This window comes from Bemisia tabaci, chromosome 2 (genome assembly GCF_918797505.1).
Source record: "Bemisia tabaci chromosome 2, PGI_BMITA_v3".
Taxonomy (NCBI): Eukaryota; Metazoa; Arthropoda; class Insecta; order Hemiptera; family Aleyrodidae; genus Bemisia; species Bemisia tabaci.
In genome coordinates, this window is record NC_092794.1 from 5,339,511 (window position 1) to 5,362,934 (window position 23,424).

Genomic DNA, 23,424 nt, shown 5'->3' on the forward strand with positions numbered 1-23,424 from the left:
TTTTTACATTTAAAAATGTGTATATTTCTGAAGCGTGAAGCTACATTTATTGATTGTATAAGATCAGAACTGATCGACCAAATAATGTAAAAATATAGCAATTTTTATTACACTAAATTGCAATTTTATTTCAAAGTTTTTGTAAACTGCGTCACTTGGGTAGGAAGCAAAAGAATATCAAGTTGATAACATCCAGTGTCGTTCTGCCGTAAAGGGTATGCTGGGCAGGTCCTAAATTAACTCAATTATTTGTACGGCTTGCTCAATTTTAAACAAAAGCATATAAATTGTTGAACAAATATCTTTTGTGATCCGACTTTAACTGGAGCTCTTCTGAGTCAAATATTTAATTAATAACTTTTCTATCAATGATTTCTTTTCCCTATTTTTTTAATCATAAGTTTAATGTTTGAAAAAGGATATGGTTACGGACAAAATAGATCAATTTTTAGAAATATAATTGTTGTATTTTGCAAAATTTTACATTTTCAACATTTTGTAAAAAAGAAAATTAACTGCAAATAATTCAACAAAATTTTACAGCTAAATGTGTGATGAAAGGAAAAAAGTAGAATGGGTTGACTTGCGAATAAAAAGAACAAATTTTCACTATGAAGCTTGGAACTTCAAGTAGGCAGTATATATGAAAATATTTAAAAGTTTCTTCCCAGTCAGGATGAACTAAAATAATCTAACAACAACAGATGCACTAAACAGCTGTAATGAGGATGTCTCATCCCCACCAACAGGAAGTTACATTAATGTACAATGACTCGATAAAGGTTAATCTGAAGTAAGTCGAGTATTAAGTAAAAGCAAACCACAAATCTGAATTCTTCTCTTTAAACAAGATGGAAGGAGAAAATTATATTAAGTTAGCTACAAATGAGAAAAAACACTAAAAAAGGGCCGGAATACCGTACATAACAAGGTGGAGAAATGGTGCTGGGTCCACACCATTTCGCAGGGAAATCAAAGCCAATAAATTCCAAAAATTATAATTAGAGTCAAAAATATATTATTTTAACTCTAATTATAATTTTTGGAATTTCTTGGCTTTGATTTCCCCGCAAAATGGTGTGGACCCAGCATTATTTCTCCACCTTGTTAGCTACAAAGATGGATAAAAAACCTGACTGAAAATGAAAAATCGATAGTTGAGAAATGGAAGTTTTCACTTAAAGTTCTAAGGAAAGAACCAGGATTCAAACTTTATTATACATGAAAGACTTGTGAGTTTTGAAAAGTTTTACACGATTAACAAGGTAAGTAAAAAGAATTCACAAGAGAGTGAGAGAGCGAAATTGCCCCAGAGTACCAGATGCTTGAATAAAGAAAGACAGATGTTACAGAAAATTGGGTATCATAAGGAAAAATGATTACCCACTTAAATAGCTATAAAAAAAAAAAGAAAATTGAATGAGAACATAGGGCATCATTTTAGCACGTACTACGCGTGACATTATGACACTGAAATAGGGAGATTACAGACTTGGGTAATCTAGACTGCTAATCACTGATTAGCAATTTACACAAAATGATGCGATTTCCAGTAATTATTAGAATTGGAGAAAGTAAATACTAAAGTCGTTTGAAAGGTTTAAATAAGAGGATTAGGAAACATTTTTGCAGGTTTTTCACAAACTGAAATGTTGATTTTTCTCTTAAAAACTGCAATTTTTGCATCATACATTTTTATTAGCTGCGTAATGTATTTCAAAGTAAAAAAGTACATGAGACACTGAAAATATTGAATTGTAACAGCATTTGCTAGATTTTTCATATAAAAAGAAAACGAAATCTTCAAAGAAACTTGAAAAAGTTAAAGTAATTTCATACTTTACAACAGCAATAGGATTTTCCAGAATAAAACAGAGCGAAGGAACGCAATTTCTCTCTGGTTTAATTTTATTAAAAAATGTCTACTCCCTCAATGGTGACTTCTGCGGAATTATTTTTGTAAAGTAATACTCATGACGCCAAAAAATGAAATACTAATAGAGTCTTGCTCAATTCAAATTCTGATTGCAACTACCTCACTTAATTGCATAACTTCCTTTAGAAGCTTTGTTGTAGCACACGGAACCTTGAATGCTCTTTCTGATTCTAATTTTTTCAAAAAGTCAAAGTTATCATTTTTAAAGCTAGTTTTTAGATTTTTCAAGTTACCATTTTTGTCCAGAAAATGAAAAGAGCAAAAATTACAGTTGCCAAAATACAAGAAACAATAAATTTTCGGGAAGAGCTATAAAAATTCAGAATTTTCTCATTTTGAGGACTTCAGTCATAACTGTAAGATATTTTATGAAAAAATCCTTACCAAAAACCAATGTGGCTTAAAAGTTACTCAACGCAGAATAAGACCTGACTCACAAAAATCTCAAGTTTCTGTCAGAGAAACGTTTTCAGTAAATAATCTTTGGAGGACACTGTCAGGAGACATCCCATTGAGAGAACATAAAAAAAAATTGGAAATTATCCTTCCTTTTTGACAAATCTTCAAATATTGGGAAGGAAGGGGGAGTCTCAACAGCTATTTTGATGATTTCTTGACTTAAAAAATAAAAATTAGAGAAGCTTCTGTCACAAAATACAAAAATTGAGAGCAGTATGTTTACTAAAGTATCACACTCTCCCGTAGGATTATCAGCAGGCTTCAGTGCATATTCCATGTACATACATATTTACCGAAGTTGAGTTATTGTAAGAGAGGAACATATTTTTCAGGGCAATGGAGGAAAAAATGGAGAGAAATAGCCTGGTTGCAAATTAAAACAAATACACTTCATATGTACCAGAAAACAGTTTGAATTGGTGGTTTTCTGAGAATTAGGGGTACCCACTTAATAATATTAATTTATTCTCCTTTTTCCGTAGTTTCTTTTTCCTCATCACTTCCTTTCTTCTTCTTTTTCTTTGCCTTTTTGTGATGATGATGTTTTTTCTTCTTACTCTTGGAGCTTGAAGATTTATTTTCTTGTTCATTACTAGAATTTTTTTCATCACTTTTTGGGTCTTTTGCTTTACTTTTCTCATCCTTTTTTGAATTGCTTTCATCATTGAACGTAATAGGAGAGTGCCCCTTTTTAGAGGAGGAATCTCCATTTTTGTCTGCTGTAAGATTTTCAGTCTTTTTGCTCTCAGTTTCAGGAGAGGGATTTTTTGTCGTTGGATCTTCCTTGCGCCTATCTGGAGAGTGTGACTTCCCTTTAGATTCATCTCTTGACTTTGACTTAGACTTAGATTTATGAGAATCTGCACGGCGACTACGTGATCTAGATCTATGCCTATGACGATGACTGCGCGATTTACTTCTAGACCTAGAGCGGCTTTTAGACCTGGATCTATTTCTACTTCTAGACCTACTATGAGACCTTGAGCGCTTTGAACGGCTTCTGGATCGTGACCTTGAGTGCCTGGAATAGGATCTAGACCGTGAACGTCGCGAACTTCTTGATCTGGATCGAGTCCTGCTTCTGGACCTGGAGTAAGATCTAGAGCGACTTCTAGTGTAAGAGCGACCTCTGCTTCTTTTCCGAGACCTCGACCGTGACCTAGATCTAGACCTGGATCTAGAATATGATCGTCTGCTACCTTTGACTAATTTGTTGAAATACTTGTAGTACTCACTCATAGTACCTAACATGTAAGGATCCATGAACGGTGGCATAAAACCACCTCGCATTCGTTGCCATCCATATCCACCACCACCGCCGCCACGTCGATTATAGTACTGATTTCTTTGTGGGTAATTGTCACGCTCATACATGCGGTCATTTCCTCGCCCATCAAAAGCGTTGCGACCTCTTCCTCGACCTCGAACCCAAATTCGTCCTCGATTATCATTATTACCATCACGACCATTTGGACCATCTCGGCCGTTAGGACCATCCCTGCCTCGTCCTGGGAAAAACGAAAAAAAAAAAAATTATTGAGAGGAGGATAATTTTCAAAGAAAATATATGTATTGGCTAGCGCATCTAAAAAGCATGCTGTCTGAGAACAAATTTTCGGTCAAATGAGACTAGAATTTGGAGTGAGCTATGGGCAGTAAGTATTTCTTTGAGACTTAAAAGGCCAGGCATTTTCTCAAAATTGCCCATGCCTTGGCATGTCCTGAAAAAAGAAACCATAACTATTGATTGAGAGGAAAAATGGACATCAAATATTTTTTAAAATATATGATTCTGCAATTTGTACCGATTAATAAAGACTTAAAGGTCAAAATCTGACTGTTTGGGATGGTTGGCATTAATATTCCTTGGAATGCTGAAAACTCAAGGAACAATACTTATGTATAAATAGTGAATTAACTCACTGAAAATCAAAGCAAAGCTAATTTGCCGAAGATGCACTTTTTATTTCAACAAATTGCTAATATGTGTCGGGACCTTTGATGCATTTCAGGATGATCCCCATCTTCAGAACATGACATCTTTAAGAGCAAAATTCACTTGAGCCACGGGTTTGAAATGCATTAATGGTCCTGATATGTATTAACAATTTGTTGGAGAAAAATGCTTCTTTGGCAAATCAGCTTTGCCCTGATCATCATAATACACAGATGCAACATGCGAATTAATCACTTTCTTCAATGAAAATGGAAAAAAAAAGGCGAAAGAAAAATAGGATCAGTTCTCTAGACTTACCTCTCCAGTTGTTAACGGATGATGTATTGGCTGGTGGATTAAGTGTTTCGGCATCGACACTTGGCAGACTGCTTGTATCTGAGTCAAATGAATCATCACTAACTACACCCCCTTTGATCACAGCTTTGGAAACTGTTATGAATGAAAAAAAAGTATGATTAGATGAAATTAAAGAAAAAAATATGATTATCTTAACTTGAAAGGAAAATAGATTTAAAATAAAAATCACTGAAGTAACACGTGATACTTTAAACTAACAAAAGAGGCTTCCAAAACTCTTCAGATTTCATTTTTTCTCAGGAGATGTCTCTCCAGATTTAAGTTGATAGGTTACTGCATCTCATATTGTACTTTCTTATTTTCAATGTAGTTCTCACACCAAAACCATGCAAATTAATCTTTGCATCATAGAACATTAAACTTACGTACAGTGATAAAATTTACTTTGTCCTTTTCTTTTAAAATTAATAATTTTTTGGTAGAAAAATAAAACCTATTTACTATCATCAGCATTTTTTAAATTTGAGGTGGTACGAAAGAATGGAAATGAAGATGTAGACAAGTGAGTGTCATGTTATTCCTAAAAATTAGATATTAGCAGAAGAAAAAATTGATTTTTACCTTTAGGTTTTGTTTTCTGTGCTTCGACACGCTTTTCTTCATTTGATTTGAATTTTGCAATTAATTTTTCCCTTAGTAGTTGTTCCTTGGTTTTCGGAGTTTCAGCTAAAGACTTCTTGTACTGAAATAACAGATAATGTCATCCACAATAAAAAATAGAAAAATCAAAGTTTCTTAAATGTATTTCTATTAGGGGCCATTCATAAAATATAATATGGGAGGTTGAGGTGTTACATCATTTTGTTTTTATGTATTAAAGGATAGGGACCTCCGTTACAAAAGCATTACAATGGGATGAAGGCGGGTAAAAAAGTCCCAAAATTAGAATTACATATTTCATGAATGGCATTGGCCCCCTAAGTTTTCTTCAAGCAACCAGCATAATTTTTCCTGCACACTTTGGTTTCAAAAAAGAGCTAAAAAAACTCCGCTAAGAAAGATTTTGAGGTAACTAAATAACAGTTTATTTTCTAAGTCTCTGTCCCTTTTCAATCATGATAAACACACCACAATTGCTGAATTTTGCAGAATGACTTGATAAATGCTTGACAAGGAATGACACAAGAAAGTAAGTAAACAATGGAGGCAACACTCATGGCAGCTGCAGAGCAAGCAGCCATCATATTTAGTTCAAAATGGTTTCGTGTTGTGGGGGGCAGGGCTTGTTTTCACACGCAAAATTTGGGAGCCTCTGATGTGAAAATGATTGTGCAATGGAGATGTTGCATGTGTGAGGAATTTGCGATTTGACTGTTGAATCATATGTAAAAGTTTGCGAGAAACGTTTGCGTTTGGTGCTCCTGGTTTTCTCTGAAATCAACTCCCAAGCTTAAAAAAAGCTCTCAAGTTGAGACCAAAATGGAGGGGATATCCCACCCTACCCTGAGAGTCCACCTCTACATCAAAACAAACTCTCCATGCAAAGATAGGGAGCAAATACATTAGCAGGGTTGCCGTATTTTCAGTTTTGGAGTCCCCAAATAAAGTGGCAGCCCTGTCAATGTATTTGCTCCCTATCTTTGGCATGGAGAGTTTGTCTTGATGTAGAGGTGGACTCTCAGGGTAGGATGGGATATCCCCGCCATTTTGGCCTCAACTTGAGCCTTTTTTTTGAGCTTGGGAGTTGATTTCAGAGAAAACCAGTGGCACCATCGTGTTTCTCACAAACTTTTACATAAGAATCAACAATCAAAACGCAAATTCCTCACACATGCAACATCTCCATTACTGCAACAAGCAATGGCTGTTTTTGTGCTATTTTCCAGAGCAACACTAGAAAATACTGCTTCAGTCGCGACCTTGATAAATCGGCTGTTCAAAGTCAAGGAAAAAAGACAGCAATATTTTGTTGTTTCAAACAAAACACGCATCAGCTAGATTCGATTTACGCAAAAGAAATTGTTGAAATGGAGGGGGAGGGAGCACTTGAAAAACAGAGACACTCAGAAATGAGTCAAATTACCTGTCTTCTTTCATGCTTATCCATTTCTCTCATTAATTCCTTCCTTTTACGTTTCTCTTCTTTTTCTCTTTCCATTTCTTGAACTTTTTGATCCTAAAAAGAGATCGAGAAATAAAATTAGATAAAGCTACAAATTATCATAAAAGTTTAAATAAATATTTGAACCACATTTAAAAAATAAAAGAACAAATAATACAAAATCTCCTTAAAACTTATTGAGTTTTACTGAGTAAATCATCTTTCAAATCTGCGGGAAGTAATTTTAAAATTCTCATCTTTGTTTACTCATTCGTACCTTTGGAGAGGTTCTGAAGCATTTTCAATTCATTTTACACCACGAGAATTGTTACAATTCAACTTCGTGTATACTAAGGATGCAATTTGAGAAGAAATACTTTAGCTGATTACTTGACCAAAAAAATACTTTTTGAAGTGATTTTATACCTTGACTCTATCGAAGAGTTCACCCAGTAGCCTGATGCTCTCTAGTTTCCGCTGAGCCATTAACAAGAGCCTCTCCTCTGTTGCTATCTTGTTGTTCATCTCTTCCGCTTCCATGGCCTTGATTTTCTGCAACTGTTTCTGCTTCCGCCGTTCTTCTCGCTGTTTCCGTCGCAGCATCTTCTGCTTCTCTGCTTCCAACTTGCTCTGCCTGAGGATATATTATAAATTACTTTATTATAAATTATTTACATATTATACAAAATATGTAATATAAATAAAGGGACGAAGACGAAGACGAAGACTATCAACATTATGGCCCGAATAACTCACAATTTAATTTGATTTAATTGACTGTGCACTGTTAGATAGGCTCATGTTAAAATGTTGATCCAATTTTTCATGGATATTTTCAAATATTTATGTGATAATGAATAAGTTTGGAAATGCTCTTCGGCAGCCTCTGATAGTCATTGCAGACAATAGCCTGAAAATGAAAAAGTTTTTCACAAACTGAATGAAATTTTTGAAAGCCTTGTGTTCACGAAATCATCACAAAATGATCAAGTCCGATATTGGCATTGTATTACTATAATAGATGGCAAGTGGATCTTGTTATTTGACAGCTTACCTTCATACCTACTGCGCAAAAACTAGCTTATCTCTGTAATGATAAAGATAAATTGAGAAAGTTTCTTTGTGGAGATAGCGCAACTTGCATTGATGAATTTTTTAGTAAAATTTTGATACACTCTTTTAACCACATGTTAGTAAATACACAGGCAGAAACCTGAGCTTAGAGTCATCCCAAGAGTTACCTATTAAATAGCCAATTCATCTCCTAAGTGGCTTTGTACGGCTCTAGTGTGATGATGTCAAGGGCGGTCACTTATAAAATGCACCCTTCATTGACAAAATGATGAGTGAAGGAGTGACTTTTTCATAATACCACTTTGGCATCATGGAGAAAATACTTGAGGGCGATGTCATTTAAGACTTTGTAAACAATGTGCAGGTTCTTAGACGATCCTACGTAATAAGTGTGATTTGATCAAATTCCAATGTTTAGAAACATGCAAAATGCTACAGCAAAATTGACAAAAACATCAGCTTTAAAGGTCTGGTTATGATACAGCATCATAAAAATGACTGAGAACAGCAGTTTAAATAATTTTCTATGAATCCGGTTTCAGCTCAGTTTCTTGTTTCCTTGCATAAAATAAGTGGATGCACATTTTTACTTTGCCCTCACGTCCTATATAGGTCCGTGAAATACATTTCTAGGTAAGTAGGTCTGAGTAAATGAGTTGAAAAATAAAATGGCCGAGAACACATATACGAAACAGCTGCTTTTACAGAGCAACTTCTCGCTCTGCAACATCCAATCGCCATTTCTCTCTATCCTCCCTTAGATCAGTAGGCAATCGACAACTTCTGATCTCCTCTTCCAATCTCTGTCGCCAACCTTTCACAGGACATCCATGCCGTCTTCTTGCGGGAGAAACTTCATCGAAAACCTGCTTGGGCAACCGATTATTTGCAATCCTCTGCACGTGCCTTTACCAGACAAACTGCTGGGACCTGATGTTGTGCATTAAAACTTTAAGAGCGCAAATTCTGCAATATGTTCCCTACCCTTTTTATAGATTCAAAATTTTATGAGCCACCAATCCCCCAAGAAGTCCAAAAAGAGGGAGAATTATTAACAGGTGAAGATCAACAGAATTTTTTTCCTTGAATTTAAAACAAGATAACTAAAAATGATTCATTGTTGAGAAAACTGCACTTGTTGGCATCCGCGGTTAGCCACTGTTGAATTCCTGAAAAAGGGACCTATTCCTTCTTTTCAGTTAAGAAGGGGGAAAAGTAGGTATGTAGGGAATTTCATGGTAAATATTTAAAAAGACAGTTCCAGAAGAAACGTAAAATGATTTTGGGAGACGAGACTTCTACTCTGTTTTGAAATTACCTACAGTAGCTTATTCAGTTACCTAGAAGCAGAGGAACAAAAGATCCCCAAAAATGTTGCAAACGTTTTCTTATATTTGTCAGCATTACAGACATCTTTGAACACATGTGTCCCTTTGGTCAAAGATGTAACTAAATAAAGATGCAAGTGAATTCAAAAAAGAGCAATGGACGTAAGTTTTTTGAAAAGAATTATTATTACATTACGAAATTGATTCTCATACTTTAAAAAACAGAAAAAGTATACCTTTCTTTCTCTCTTCTTGCTTCTTCCTCCTCTACCTTCAGCCGCTCGTTTTCTTCTTTTTCTCGTTCTTGGGCAATCAACTTTTCTCGCTCTAATTTCCGTCGTTTGATTGTTAATTCACTTAGGTGTTTTGTCCGATCAAAATCAACCTGAAATTGTTAAGAAAATGGCGTAGAGATTTGAAGTTAATTTGTTTTAAAGTTTTTGAGAGGATACTAATTTTTTTCTGAAACAAGCTTACATTTCTTTAAACTTAGCACTTTGAGATAGAGCTCTCTTTCTTTATCAAGTATTTAGCTGCTTTAACTACTTACAAATCTACATTTATGAAATGATCCATTTTGAAATTTGTATCCACTGTTGCCAAATGGTGTCATGCCTCCAATTTTTAATACTCCAGATTTTGGGTTGTGACAAGACAAATAACAGATCTCACTAAGATCAACAGCCTGAGTTTCGAAAGAATCTCAAGTATATCTTAAGGGAACTATTTGGAGCAGAGATATGATTTTTTAAAAAATGACGAGAAGAGCTTCATTAAGAACTCAACTTCTAAAGTCTCGATTTTGTCCTCATTTTTCAATTTTTAAATTAAATTTATGTGGTGGCAAACCATGGATTAAATTTTTCAATAGACCAATTTCAGAGGTATCAGCTGAAAGCTGATTATCTTCTTTACATTTTAAGGCCAAGATCATATCTCTGCAACAAACAGTTTATCAGATACCTTGCTTTAAATTTTTAACTTTGGCCCCTTCCATGCCCCAATAACAATCCATTTTCAAAAATCGTGAGTGTTATGAACTCAGGAGATACTTCTCTATAAACCTTGAAAATATTTCTAAGATGAGGCAGAAGTTGGAAATGGCCGATTTAGGCAAGATTCTTAGGTGAAATTTTTGAACTCGATTAGAAAATAAGGACAAACTTTGGACATGAGTAGAGACACTTTTTTACTCACCTTCAAATTGGCAGCTAGTCCCTCATCAGATGTTTTCTTCAGAAGCTTCATCCCACGCAATGATTCCATTGCTTTGACAAAATCTACATATTCTTCATACTGAATGTACGCCTCAAAAACAACGTTCTGGTGATGTGGAAACGTTGTGAAACCAGAAATATGTGACTTCATTTGCGTTCGATACGGATCAGCTATTGGAATATCCACAGCCCTTACAGGTCCAAAAACTTCAAAAGTTTTTCGTAAAAGGTATTCACAAGGTCGATCGCGGTTCTGCTTGTTTCTGAACCAATCAAGTGGCAAATTGGAGATGTGTATTGTGTCTGGCCTTTCCCCTGGTTTCATTTCATTCATGTTTTTAGCATCACGAAAGTAGGAGTCCCAATCATGACGAGTGGGGAAATCAGGCTTTGCTTCTGAGGCCAGAACTTTTAGCAATTCACTCCATCCCGAAATTTTGATTTTGCGTTCATCCAATCGAGCAATGACATTCTTGATTTTCGCTCGATTTTCGATTTCAGCTTCAAACCGAATGAATTCAAGTGTACTTTTCGATACTTTGATGCAAGTAAAAACCTCAGGCTGGGACCATTTTTTGAGTTGGTCAATTATTTCCCAATTTGAAATAGTTTTTCCAGTCTTTTTTGATTTGGGTATGAGAACAGAGATATTTATACGAGCGACTGGTTTCAGATAAAGGCTGAGAGAAGATGAAAGAGGTTTGACATCGCTGAGATCTGAACAGCTCTGGAAGACGTTCATCTTGCTGTTCTGTGCGGTCGAAGAACATAATGGAAGCCATCTTAGATTGTTGAATTTACAGCTCAATGACACAAGATTTACAGAAAGATGAAAAGACGTACAGTCATCGCTAAATATAACTGTAAGGGGCTAGAGAATTTGCACAAGAAAGGAGCAAACTGGACTGCAAAATAAAACTTAGATAAGGAGAAGAAAAAAAAAATCTGTATTAGTAGACAAACAAGATACCTATTAAAAACTTGGAGAAAGTGCTATTTTGAAAAAGGTATACTTTTTGTTATGCATCGATAATTTTAAAAAGAATTTAATTTATGACACTTGTCCTACTCCCAGTGATGTTAAACTTGGTTGAATAACGTGAATGGAGATGAAACTAATTACAAATAGTGAATTCTAAACAAAATGGGTACACCTGTTAAAACATTCTTATGTTCTTACACTTTATTGTCGGACAATTATTTCGGAGCCTCCCTTCATCTTTGTGGATGAAGGCTTCATCTTCTGAAGATGGAGCAAGGCTCTGAAACGGCTGTTCGACAATAAAGTGAGCGATATTGGAGTTTTTCAGGAGTTTGACGACTGGGTGTACCCATTTTGTCAAATAAAACACGCAAGGAGAGAATCAAACAAAGCATGCAGTGTCCCACTTAGATTTTGATTGGAGCAAGCCAAAAAGTTTCTTAAAACGTATATTATTTATTTATTATGACCACTATTTCGCCAATTTTGCGGGTGGGAACCAGGAAACCCAATATTTTTTATTTTTTTTCCTTCCGAGGTTTTTCTTCTCTGTGTGAAGAAAATTCTGCAAAAACTTCAAGAAATGATGTTGATCCATTCTAATTTGAAAAAATAAAATGGCAGCAGATAGATTAAAACAAGATATGTGGTTTGGGAGTTTTACTGTCGAAATATTCTTCCAAGCATGTAAAAGAAGCTTTTGACATCTTCTTTTGAAACCTTTAAGAATCAACATTTCCATGACGACATGACTTAGATGAGATTATGTTTGAAAAGTTTTGACAATTGAGTAGAACTGAAGACTCTAGTAACTTCAACATAGGATCTTCAAAAGATTTTCTTTTTTCCATGGCATTTTCAACACAGCAACGTTCTGAAAATAATTATCTTTCTACTAGATTAGGGCTTTGAATAAAATCATGTGATTTTGAGTTTCCTCAATAAAAATATTATGTTGTAGACAGTTAGGAGTGAATAAATCAAGAAAATCATACCCATGTGTTTTGAGCAGCAGCTTTTCTTAGTGACTATGATTCAGTAGCGATACTGATAGGAGCAATCCTTCCCAGATGCTGGAAACAAACGAGAGAAAAAATACTGAAAATACCTAGAGGAGGGGGAAAAATGAAGGTAAATGGAGTAGACTCCTTTGAAAATAGATCCAAAAGATCACATTTTTCATTTTAGACTTACCCTTGCCTGAAGTATACTAGAAGGACTGAGTTTATCAAATTCTCAAATTTTGATCTAAACTCCTCCAAACTGAATTGAAAATACTTGTGCGACTAATGATACTATCTTTTTATTCTTTTTTTTTTCAACCGATTGTTTTTTCTTTAAATTACTAGTTAGATCTGCTTCAATTACTAAGATAGCTAATTGCAACAATGTGATTCTTCATGGAGCTCTTGCACCTTATGGGTCTGTGATTGACTCTCTTATGCCGCAATCAGACGCTGAATTTAGCAAATTCGAGTTATTTTCATCCAAATATATATCAAATCTTCTCGAATAGTTAAGACAAATTCAAAATTGGTCCGATGGTTGCTGAGAATCGTTGCTGAATTTTGCGCGTCACGCGCAAAATTCAGGCATCGGGCTGATGACTTCCACATTCAAGCCATATTCAGCTCCCACATTCAACGTGTGATTGCGGTGACAGGCCCAAACCGGGTCGAATTGACCCGAAACTGTCTAAAAACACGCGACCTGCAGCTTTTATGGAGTCGGCACATACAAGCTTTAGATACAGGTCTATCTACGAATTCACCGTAAAAACAGAATTACACATCAAATTGAAAAAAAGAAAAAATCGAATATTAATACAGATGTATTCTGAACTCATTTTCAAAATTTTCTCCCGAACCCGAACCACGCCTCATGAAAAGCGTAAAGCGGAGCGATGCGAGTCCACGCCCCGCGCCTTCAATTTTGATGATGCAACACAGACATCCATCAAGCATGAATAGTTGTATCTCTCCGCCGTCACCGATGCGTATTTTTTCCCTTGCTCTATTTCCGTATTTTGTTGGTTCCGTTTGTCTTATTTGCAGTGGTGCTTTAAGCGTTACGTGACCATCACAACCGAATATAGAACGCAACCACGTATCTTAGAAAACACGATTTTTCATGAGAACGAAAAATCTGTCTAAATTCCTTATCTTTGAGGGTAAAGTAAAATGATTAAAAATCATGTGTTATTCGTCTCGAGACTGCGGCGTGTACAAAAATTTTAGAGCGGTTGATGAAGAACCCACACTAAGGAGCCCTCAATTTTCACCTGACTCGCGGAAAATACGCGAATTCAATATCGATGCGAGCATAATTTTCATGAGCGTAGTAAATTCAGATAAGAGAAAAGCTATAAATCTCCTTCAATTTTGCGTGATACCACATACCTACTCCGGAGTTCGAATAGTTGCTCGTTTCCATCCCGACTTTTGAAAAGTAAGAAATTTTTTCATCTCAATATCGCGAGAGGCACGCGATATTACAAGCGGATTCGTGAAAGCCTACAAAATTACGCGTTCTTCATCTCGATATCGCGCAAAATGCGTTTTATTTCCCGCCATTTGGCAGGAAAAAAGAAGAACTTACGAGAGAATCACCGTGATACCGCGGCAAATACGCGATGGTTCCAGAGGTTTTATAAAATGATTTAAAATTACGTGTTATTTGCCTCGATATCGCGGCGTGTACATAAACTTTACAACGGTTGATGAAGAACATTAAACAGAACACGAGATGAACATAAGAACATGCGGTCTTACGCGAAATTGAAGGAGATTCATAGCATTTCGCCAATCCAAAACTACGCTAATGAAAATTATGCTCGCATCGGTGTTGAATTCGCGTATTTTCCACGATTGAGGTGAAAATTGTTGTATCTTTAGTGTTCTCCATTAACCGCTGTAAAATTGTTATACACGCCGCGATATCGAAGCGAATAACGCGTAATATTAAATAATTTTATGAAACCTCTGGAACAATCGCGTATTTGCCGCGATATTGCGGTGATTCTTGCGTAATTTTTCCGTTTTACTAGCACACTTTGGCAATTCTACGAAAACTGTCCAATTCCAGTCATGATCGTTTTATTTGTAAAATAAGTAATAAAAAGTTTCACATTTCACCAAATGTGATGAAAAATGAGTGTTTTTAACGAAGTATAACCATTACAATTGTGTAAATTGATGGATTAAGCTTCATTTTCAGCTTTTACTGCTTAAAATGTCACGACCGTCACTGTCATGATTGGAGGGTTGCAATGTTTACAACCTCATAACTTTTTTTTGGTCTAATAAATATTTCTGACTTTTGTACTAATTTCATCAAAAATACTTGCAGTTGAGTAAACAATGCATTTGATAACGAAAAAAATTTGTCATCCACCCAAAATATGAGAGCCAATATATATTTCGAGATTATGCTGTCATTAAGTTTCACGTCACGACCGTCCCAGGTGTTTTTGCTTGTCAAAACGGTCGCTAGGAGCGGTTAAATCGTTGCGAAAGTGATTTGAAAGTGTACAAGTGAAATGAAGTGAAGTGTTCCTATGATGCAAGCTTGTGCGGTAATCGCCCAAAGTCATTTTGAAAATTCTACCACGATTTGAAGGGTAAGTATACTTAACTGAACCGTTTTTTGCGTCACGACCGTCACGCCCTTTATTTTAGGAAGCGTGTGATATACTGAAAAATCTTTGTGCCCACTTTGTGGTCCTTAATACAATTGCAAGTTTACCAACTTTCGATATTTTACCTCATTGCTGTTGAGTACACCCGCCGTTTTTGTTTAAAATTTGTCACGACCGTCGCACCACATCGGATGTTTAGTATGACGATCGTGTCTTCTAGTAATACTTGAGTCAATCATTAATTTTAATATCACTACAATCGAACGATCGGGAACTCCTACGCCCCCCCCCCCCCTCTTGGAACCACCTATGATCGTAAAATAACGCTACACCTGAATATTTTAAGGAAAAATATGTGTAGCTTTCCTGAAAAATAAATTAGTATTTTATAGAGGAATGTTTGGCAACGCTTGAATGTTCATACGCCGTTCTCATTACACGTCCTTAGCACGGGGATATGATGGACCGAAAGAAGAATACTCGCGGGGCAGTTCCCTTTCATTGTTTTGGACACGTGAGGTGCCGTCGTCTCAATAAAACAAAAGACCCTTGCGCACTCCTGGCTAATGGTGTTCTAGAAGGAATGTCCCTTCCTCCTTTTGTTCCAAAAAGTTCGGATTTCCCGGCACTGGAAAACAAGGAAAAAGTTTCTAAATGACATCCTAATTGCAAGAGTCAGGTCAGCAGGGGGGGGGGGAAGGTTGGGGGGTTGCTTGTGGTGGCTACAGACCGGGCTTATAAAAGAGCAACCCCACCCCTAAAGTTCAATCAGTGTGGATTCAGTGAGCGAAGTGGCTCGATGGGTCATCAGGTCTGTGGGTCAGTGGTTTAGTAGTGTAGTGGATAAGTGGTGTGGTGGATTAGTGGTACAGTAGTTTAATGGTGCAGTGGTTTAGTGGTGCAGTGCAATTAGCAAGTGGAATCGCAACATGAGTTAAGCTCCTTGTATGTGAGTATAGCAGACAATAGCTTTATCGTACCTTCTATCTTCATTATATTTGAACTGTATACTTTTCATTTTTGAAACTTTTTATTTTTCAAATTTTAAAATTTATTTTTTCAATATTCAATTCCCTTTTTTGAGTCTTAAAATTTTCAATCTTTGAATATTTTATTGTTGAAATTTTGAAATTTTTATTTTTGAAATTTTAAAATTTAATTTTTCTATTTTCGATCTCTACTTCGGAATCGTAAAGTTATCGTAAATTATCCTTGAATATTTTGTTTTGAAAGTTTGAATTTCATTGGGTTCATCCTATTATTTTCCTTTCCTATTTCACGGCCTATTTCAAAATATTATGAATCAGTAGAGTACTATTCTTCAAAGAAAGAAATTATCAATGAAATCAACAATGATTCATATTATTTTTCCAATTGTTCTAGACTGAAAGTAATGCTTTTCCCTCTCTTCAGATCATGGTTTTGCATTGAGAATGACTTAAAATTAAATGGCTATAGTTAATGAATGCGTAGCACTATTATATCGTTTGAAAATTTCTAAATATTCAACAGTGTTTTACTTCTTCCGAGAAAATTAGCCGACGTATCTTCCATTCATTCTCCATGAATATTTTCAAAAAGGAGAAGACAATTCTCAAAAATTTCGTGAAAAATTGCGGAGGGTATGGATTCGATCGACATGAATCGATCGAAAAATGAAAACGTGAATCGGTCGACATGAATCGATCGACACCGATTCGATCGACAAAATTCGATCAACTCACGGGTTTGTCGATCGACTCACGGATTTGTCGATCGATTCACGGGTTTGTCGATCGATTCACGGGTTTGTCGATTGATTCACGGCTTTTGTCGATCGACTCACGGCTTTTGTCGATCGACTCACGGCTTTTGTCGATCGATTCACAGGTTTGTCGATCGATTCACGGGTTTGTTGATCGACTCACGGCTTTTTTCGTTCGATTTACGGCTTTTGTCGATCGATTCACAGGTTTGTCGATCGATTCACGGGTTTGCCGATCGATTCGCGGTTGTCGATTGATTCACGGTTGTCGATCGATTCACGTTTTCATTTTTCGATCCATTCATGCCGATCGAATCGATACGGGTGTTTTTAAATTAACTGTCGATCGAATCGGTGTCGATGGATTCACGTTTTCATTTATCGATCGAATCCATACCCTCCAAAAATTGCTGATTGGTTTTTGCAAAAGAAAAATTAGACATGAAAAACGATTTGAAACGTCACAATGGGCCATCTATATACTACTCCCTGCTAAATTTTTAATAAATATAAAATTGCGCATGAGCTGCACTGTTAATTGGACGTATTTCTGCCAAATGGAGTTATGTGCATTAAGACATGAGCCCTGAGACTCATAAGAATATATGCATACTAGGGCTCACAATACACATAGCTCCGTGTTGCAGCAGCACGGCCGATTTACATTAGCTGTTCCTTCACTAGCTTTGCTTTCTTGATTTTTTTTTTTTTCAGATCGGCAAGAGACTAAGTCTGTGAAAGCGCTTCTTGCACCGTGTGCAAAGGTTTCAACTTATTTTATTGCATCGGATTTTTTCCTCCTCTTCAAACGCTTCATACTAACTTTCTAATTGACAAGAGACAGGGTCAGAGTGGAAGCTACTTTCAGCGTATTAATTGTAAGTAAAATTGCTTTGCAGTATTTTTATTTTTCTCTCAAATATCAAGCTAATTTTCAACTCCATGTTAATTATATTAGTATTTCTTTTTGTTCTTTTTCAGAGCGACAAGAAACACAGTGAAAACAGTTTCACATTGTTTTATATTGGTTTTTTGTTTTGAATACCTCATATAGATTTTGCTCGTTTACCGAGGAGGACGAGCACTTTGAAAACTGTTCAACTTCATTTCATTTTACTTTTTATTTTACTCTATTTACCTGAACTAATTGATTTTTGTTCATTTTTTTTTCAGATCGGCAAAAAACGAGCATAATGAAAGCTGCTTCACATCATTTTTTACTATAGTACACCATTTCCTACCATCGAGGAAAATCTGTGATTTAAAGGTACCAATATAGTTGAATCACGGTGATGTGCATTAATTTGAAGGATGAAGAAACTCGCCTTATTGCTACATAGCAAGAAACCATGAAGAAACCATGATACCATGAACCATGATAGAAGTACCATGAAACTGAGACTGCAAGGTACATACCTTGCAGTCTCAGTTTCATGGTACTTCTTTGGACGGACGGCGGACGTAAAAATTTGGTAGTTGGTTGGACCTTTTTGAATGTTCAATTATTTGTAGTGTTGCAAAAATTAACAGAAATGTTGGTGTAATTCACCAGAAAGTACCCATGCAGTTTTAATTAATCTACAACTGAAGAATACACTGAATAATTGCTCATGAAATCAATAGCTGAAGAAAAAATTACGAAAATGGAGAACAATATTGCACTATTTTCCGAATGATATTAATGAGTTCCAGATTTTTTACTACTAGATGATTACAGTACTTTTAGAAAGTATCAATTTTGACGGGGCCATTCAGAGTAAACAAAACAATTTTTTGGCTTAAGTTTTTATTTTCAAGTTAGGTTAAGCGTTGACTAATCGTTCTTTTTTTTATTTTTATTTTGTTTCAGGTCTACCAAAAAGACTTTTGTATGAATTCTAAATGCCAACCGCTGGAATCCTTCTTTAGTGATTTGAGGAGCCAAAATACTGATAACCACGGTGTGCATCAATGCGGGTGATGATGTCACTCATCGCGCTTTCTAAAAAGGCTATGTGCCCCTTCATAATGTCATGCTGAATAAAAACGCCGTATGAACCTTCAGGCGTTGCCAAATTTTCTGTGACAAAACACGAATTTCTCGGTAACTTTATGAATATTTTTCTTTGATCTTACAGATAATTTTGTTCGCAATTTCACCGAAAATTCCTGAAAAGTTCGAGGAAATATATTCATATCTTTCCTCAGAAATGTACGTTTTATCTGTGGAAATTTGGCGACTCTCGAATGTTCATACGGTGTTATTCCTTAGCACGATAGCATAGGGGATGTGAAAATTTTGTGATTGAACAGATTTTCTTTAATTGTAAATTATCATTAATGGTATAGGATTAATAGAGATTTTGGCATGACTATATAAAAATACATTAAAATTCCCGATTGATTGCTCATGAAATCAATAGCGAAAAAAAAAGAAAACATGACAAAAATATGGAAAAATTGCATTCAACTTCACATACCTAATTAATTAATATCATATTAGAGAATATTGGAATTTATCGAATTCAATGAGTAAATTTGGCATCAACAATGAAATTTTCCCACTACAGTTTCCATTTTCAAATTAGGTTAAGCTCCAACTAATCATTTCTTTTTTTTTTATTCTTAGTTTGTTTCAGGTCTGCAGAAACGAAGAAAATGTTCCGCACTGAGGACGGAAGTAGTGCCCTCCAGAATGTGTATTTGTTGTGTAAAATTTAAAAAGTATAAACTATCAAACGTTAAATTTAATAGTTGAATTATTCAATCCATTTTTAATTGATTACAATTAAGTATAAAATCTATAAACATAATTATTTTAAAACTATTGTGCAGCACTTGACTTGAATGCCATCTGCAGTTTTTTAAAGATATTTACATTTCCTTCCAGTTCTGCGTATAGTTCTCATGTATTACTATCAAACAATATTGCATTCAATTGAAAGTAAGTAAACTGCATAACGAAAAAAGGAATGATCTTTCCAGTTCACTGTAAAAAACACATATGTTCCACAAATTTTACACATAACTAGGCGATTTTTAAAAGAACCTAAAAAGTTTTTTTTGCGTTATGCAGTTGAGTTACTGCAACTGAATGCAAAATTGTAGTTGAAGCTACATGGTGTAGTCCAAAGACAATAATTCAAATTAAAATTTGGGAAAATAAGACGTACATTTCATTAATTGGACGTATTCCTATCAAACGGGACTCTGTGCTTATGCTATGTGCTTATGTGCATATGCTTATGGGTCTCAGGGCTCATGTCTTAATGCACATGGTTCCGTTTGACAGAAATACGTCCAATTTTGACAAGAGAGTACTGGACATATTTATGCTAAAAGGAACTATGTTTCATGCTTCGAACTTCACGAATTTCATGCGAATCCCATGTACATGATTCCTTTTAGGATAAATACGTCTCTAATGAATGATAATGGAACAGTTTCTTAATTATACTGAGGGCCTAATAATTAGAAGTCTAGTAGCCAGTCTTATCCCCTGTTACAAATCATACTAATAATTCTTGATGTTTTTGTTTGTTCCAGAAGCTGCTGCTGAAGAAACGGGCTCGGGGGGAGGAGGGTGACTCGCTAAGGGAGGAGGTTCCCGGGGAAAGGGGGGTCCGTGGGGTTGGGAAGGATCGCGGTGTAAGGTTTCCCAGGGGGAGGCTCCCGGGGAAAGGGGGGGGTCCGTGGGGTTCGTTGCGGGGTCGCGGAATAGGGTTTCCCAAGGGGGGTTTTCCCGGGGAGAGGGGGGTCCGTGGGATTCATGTAGGATCGCGGAGAAGGGTTCCTAAGGGGGGAGGGGCCGCGGATTAGGATCACGGGGGGAGGAGTAGGATTTTTTTTTTTTTTTTTTTTTTTTCTGCGACTGGCTTGCTGAGATCCTCCGGGGCGTTACGTCCCGGGGTCTGCCGTCGCCGGCAGGGGCGCCCGCCGGGACCCCGTGGGTCCGTTGGGCGTCCCCTGCCCCCGACCCCCCGCGAGGGGGGTCACTTTGCCCCCCCGCAAGGGGGGGCTTTTGACCCCCCTCGCGGGGGGTCGGGGGTGGGGGCGCCCAGCGGACCCTTATGGGGTCCCGGCGGGCGCCCCTGCCGGCGACGGCGGCTCCGGGGCGTTGCGCCCCGGAGGATCTCAGCAAGCCACGAACAGAAAAAAAAAAAAAAAAAAAAAGGGAGGAGGTGGGAAAGGAACCTGGACGCCGGAAGCCGGGGTTGGGGCTGCTGGATGCCATCGTACCGGGATCGTCGAATTTTTTTTTTTTTTTTTTTTTCCTTTTCTTTTCTTTTTTGTATTCTCTGTTTCAGGTGCTGCTGCTGGACGCCATCGTACCGGGATCGTCAAATTTTTTTTTTTTTTTTTTTTCCTTTTCTTTTCTTTCTTTTCTTTTTTGTATTCTCTGTTTCAGGTGCTGCTGCTGGACGCCATCGTACCGGGATCGTCGAATTTTTTTTTTTTTTTTCTTTTTTTCTTTCCTTTCTTTTCTTTTTTGTATTCTCTGTTTCAGGTGCTGCTGCTGGACGCTGGTTCCCGCAACCGAAGGTAAGATACCGTTCTAATTATTCACGTTAATCAATTGTGGAGGGCACTACTCACGTCTCCTGCGGGCACACCTTTTTTTGGCAGTGTCAAAAACGACATGCAGCAGTGGATGGAGCTACAGCAGCGTTGGTAAGTGTTTTATTTTGTTTTCTCTCTTCCATCCCTCTCCTCTTCCCTTCCTCTCCCTCCCTCCTCTCTTCCCCTCCTCTCCCCTCTTCCCTCCCCCGTGGATTAGGGCTCTTGGCGATACCACGTTAAAAAAAACGCGCCAAAAGCTCTACCTCCGGGAGCAGTACCTGATCGGGCTCTCCTAAGGTGGTGTGGAAACGAGCTTGTCTGAAGGTATTTCCCTATTTTTCTTCCGAATTGTGGATTATATTTACTAGCGACAATGGAAATAGTCAGCTTAGCACACGTGGACAATGATTTTGAATTTCACCCAATAAAAGTTATTTGTACTTAGACAACCCATTCAATGTTAACCAGTAAACATGCCAGTCCTATCCTGGTACAAATGTGCTTGAATTACTATCGATTGTTTTGTTGCAAATCAAAAACAAAACGATCACTAACAATCAAGCAAGTTAACTTGTATTTGATTTGTGACAAAACAATCACTGAATTACCCAGCAAGACAACTTGTCCATGTCTATGCACCTTCATGGGAGGATGGAACAGCAGAGCAGTGCTTACGAGAATGGAGAGGCCATAACTAGTCAGTTTTGTGACGTCAAGCTAGTAGATATCTACCGAAAACAACAAGCATCTCGAGGTCAGAGTGGCCCTCAATCAGCGGAAGTTGCATGAGCGCATGTTTGAATCTGAGTGGAGTACTGATTTTCGGTAAGTATTACGCTTTCATTTCCTCAATTTTTAGACAATATCACATATGGGTTAGTTAGTTTTCTGAAGTGAAATTTCATCCTCTCTCCAAAAGGTTCTTATGAATTTTGATCAACCCCCGAGAAGATATTGGCACAAAAGAAACACGCGTCAGGCGTTTTCCCATGGGAGCACGTGTTAAACCACCGCTGAGTTTCATCTACTGACACAAGGTCACAGGAACGCAGTTACAGCCTCTCGATTCCCGTTAGGAACGAGCAGAGTTAACCAGCTCACATTCTCTGAATTCCTTGACTAGATACAATATGCTGTTAATAGCTGTAATCCAAGATCTTTGTCTGGATTAGCTGAACTAAAAAATGAGAAACCCAGAAACTAAATTGGTCTTTGAGCATGTAAAATGACATGGATCCAAATTTTTGAGTTTCTGATGCAATAAGCCATCACGAAGGGTATGTAGTTAATAAGACGCGTGGAACAGCTTACTGCATCAGGAAATAAAAATGTTTCCGGCAACCTTGTGCATGAAAACTAAATGTCTTCAGCGGACAGGATTGGTAAACTTCATGATGATCAGATGATAAAAGTTCTCGGGAGCCTCCATGAATATAGAAGTGAGTGAACCTTCGTGCAAAGCATATGAGGAAAGGTAAGCAGTTAGACCTTAGTGGATCTATCCCAACCATCCTGTGCTGACAGTTACTGAATTATTACTGAATATACAACAACTTTGCCTTAAAATATAGATACCAGATGTATAAAGGAAACTTTCCATGACATGTAATTAATAAGTTTCCATTGGCAGGCATCAGTAAGTAGCTCAGTGACTCGTTGAGCACACAGTGTAAAATATTTTCAAACAAATAAATCCTGTCAAAATCATCATACATATAGGAAAAAGATCATAGTAATACTTAGATTATTAAAAAAGCTTTAAGATGGTAATACATTTTTCAAAAATATGAATTTTACAATTAGAAAGTAAGTGTAGGAGCAGGTAGGAGGTTAGGCAGTTACCTGACACATCAAGATTGGATCAATCTAATGAGATATTGAAGAGTATTCTCAGCAACGGAGCAAATTACACTAAGTGTAGTATGTACTTTAATAATAAGTTATCTAGGTAATCACTTTAAAGGAAATGTTTTAGGGATAATGAGTAATTACAGAAACCAGAGAAACATTGTCACTTATCAGTCCGAGAGCAACCAACGACAAGCAACGATCAACATCGCCCCACGACAACGTTTCATGCTTCCCCTCCTCCTCCACACAACATATTGTTGTTTACGTAATTTCTTATCAGTGTTATCAGTAGTTCATAAGTA

General features: G+C 36.8%; 1 protein-coding gene and 2 long non-coding RNA genes across 6 annotated transcripts; 2 read left to right on the forward strand and 1 right to left on the reverse strand.

Annotated features, from left to right (window-relative positions):
* Positions 1 to 449: 449 nt before the first annotated feature.
* Positions 450 to 1,800, forward strand: LOC140223972 (uncharacterized). Its single transcript, XR_011899225.1, has 2 exons — positions 450 to 931; positions 1,120 to 1,800. It is a non-coding gene; the product is annotated as an uncharacterized lncRNA (long non-coding RNA).
* A 906-nt stretch (positions 1,801 to 2,706) lies between these two features.
* On the reverse strand, positions 2,707 to 23,301 carry Xe7 (A-kinase anchor protein 17A). 4 transcript variants are annotated; one of them, XM_019043586.2, is made up of 9 exons: positions 23,114 to 23,301; positions 12,347 to 12,424; positions 10,350 to 11,120; positions 9,389 to 9,537; positions 7,177 to 7,384; positions 6,733 to 6,825; positions 5,271 to 5,391; positions 4,650 to 4,781; positions 2,707 to 3,903 (listed from the first exon to the last, which is right to left on the reverse strand). In XM_019043586.2, exons 3-9 carry the CDS (start codon positions 11,109 to 11,111, stop codon positions 2,858 to 2,860), a joined length of 2,511 nt encoding a protein of 836 aa, XP_018899131.2. In that variant the 5' UTR covers positions 11,112 to 11,120; positions 12,347 to 12,424; positions 23,114 to 23,301; the 3' UTR covers positions 2,707 to 2,857. The 4 variants fall into 4 exon arrangements, with proteins under 4 accessions (XP_018899131.2, XP_018899136.2, XP_018899135.2 ...); XM_019043591.2 differs by having other exon boundaries at positions 10,350 to 11,269; XM_019043590.2 differs by having other exon boundaries at positions 10,350 to 11,274.
* On the forward strand, positions 12,441 to 20,483 carry LOC109031818 (uncharacterized). Its single transcript, XR_002008846.2, has 3 exons — positions 12,441 to 15,937; positions 17,447 to 17,610; positions 17,906 to 20,483. It is a non-coding gene; the product is annotated as an uncharacterized lncRNA (long non-coding RNA).
* Positions 23,302 to 23,424: the final 123 nt, after the last annotated feature.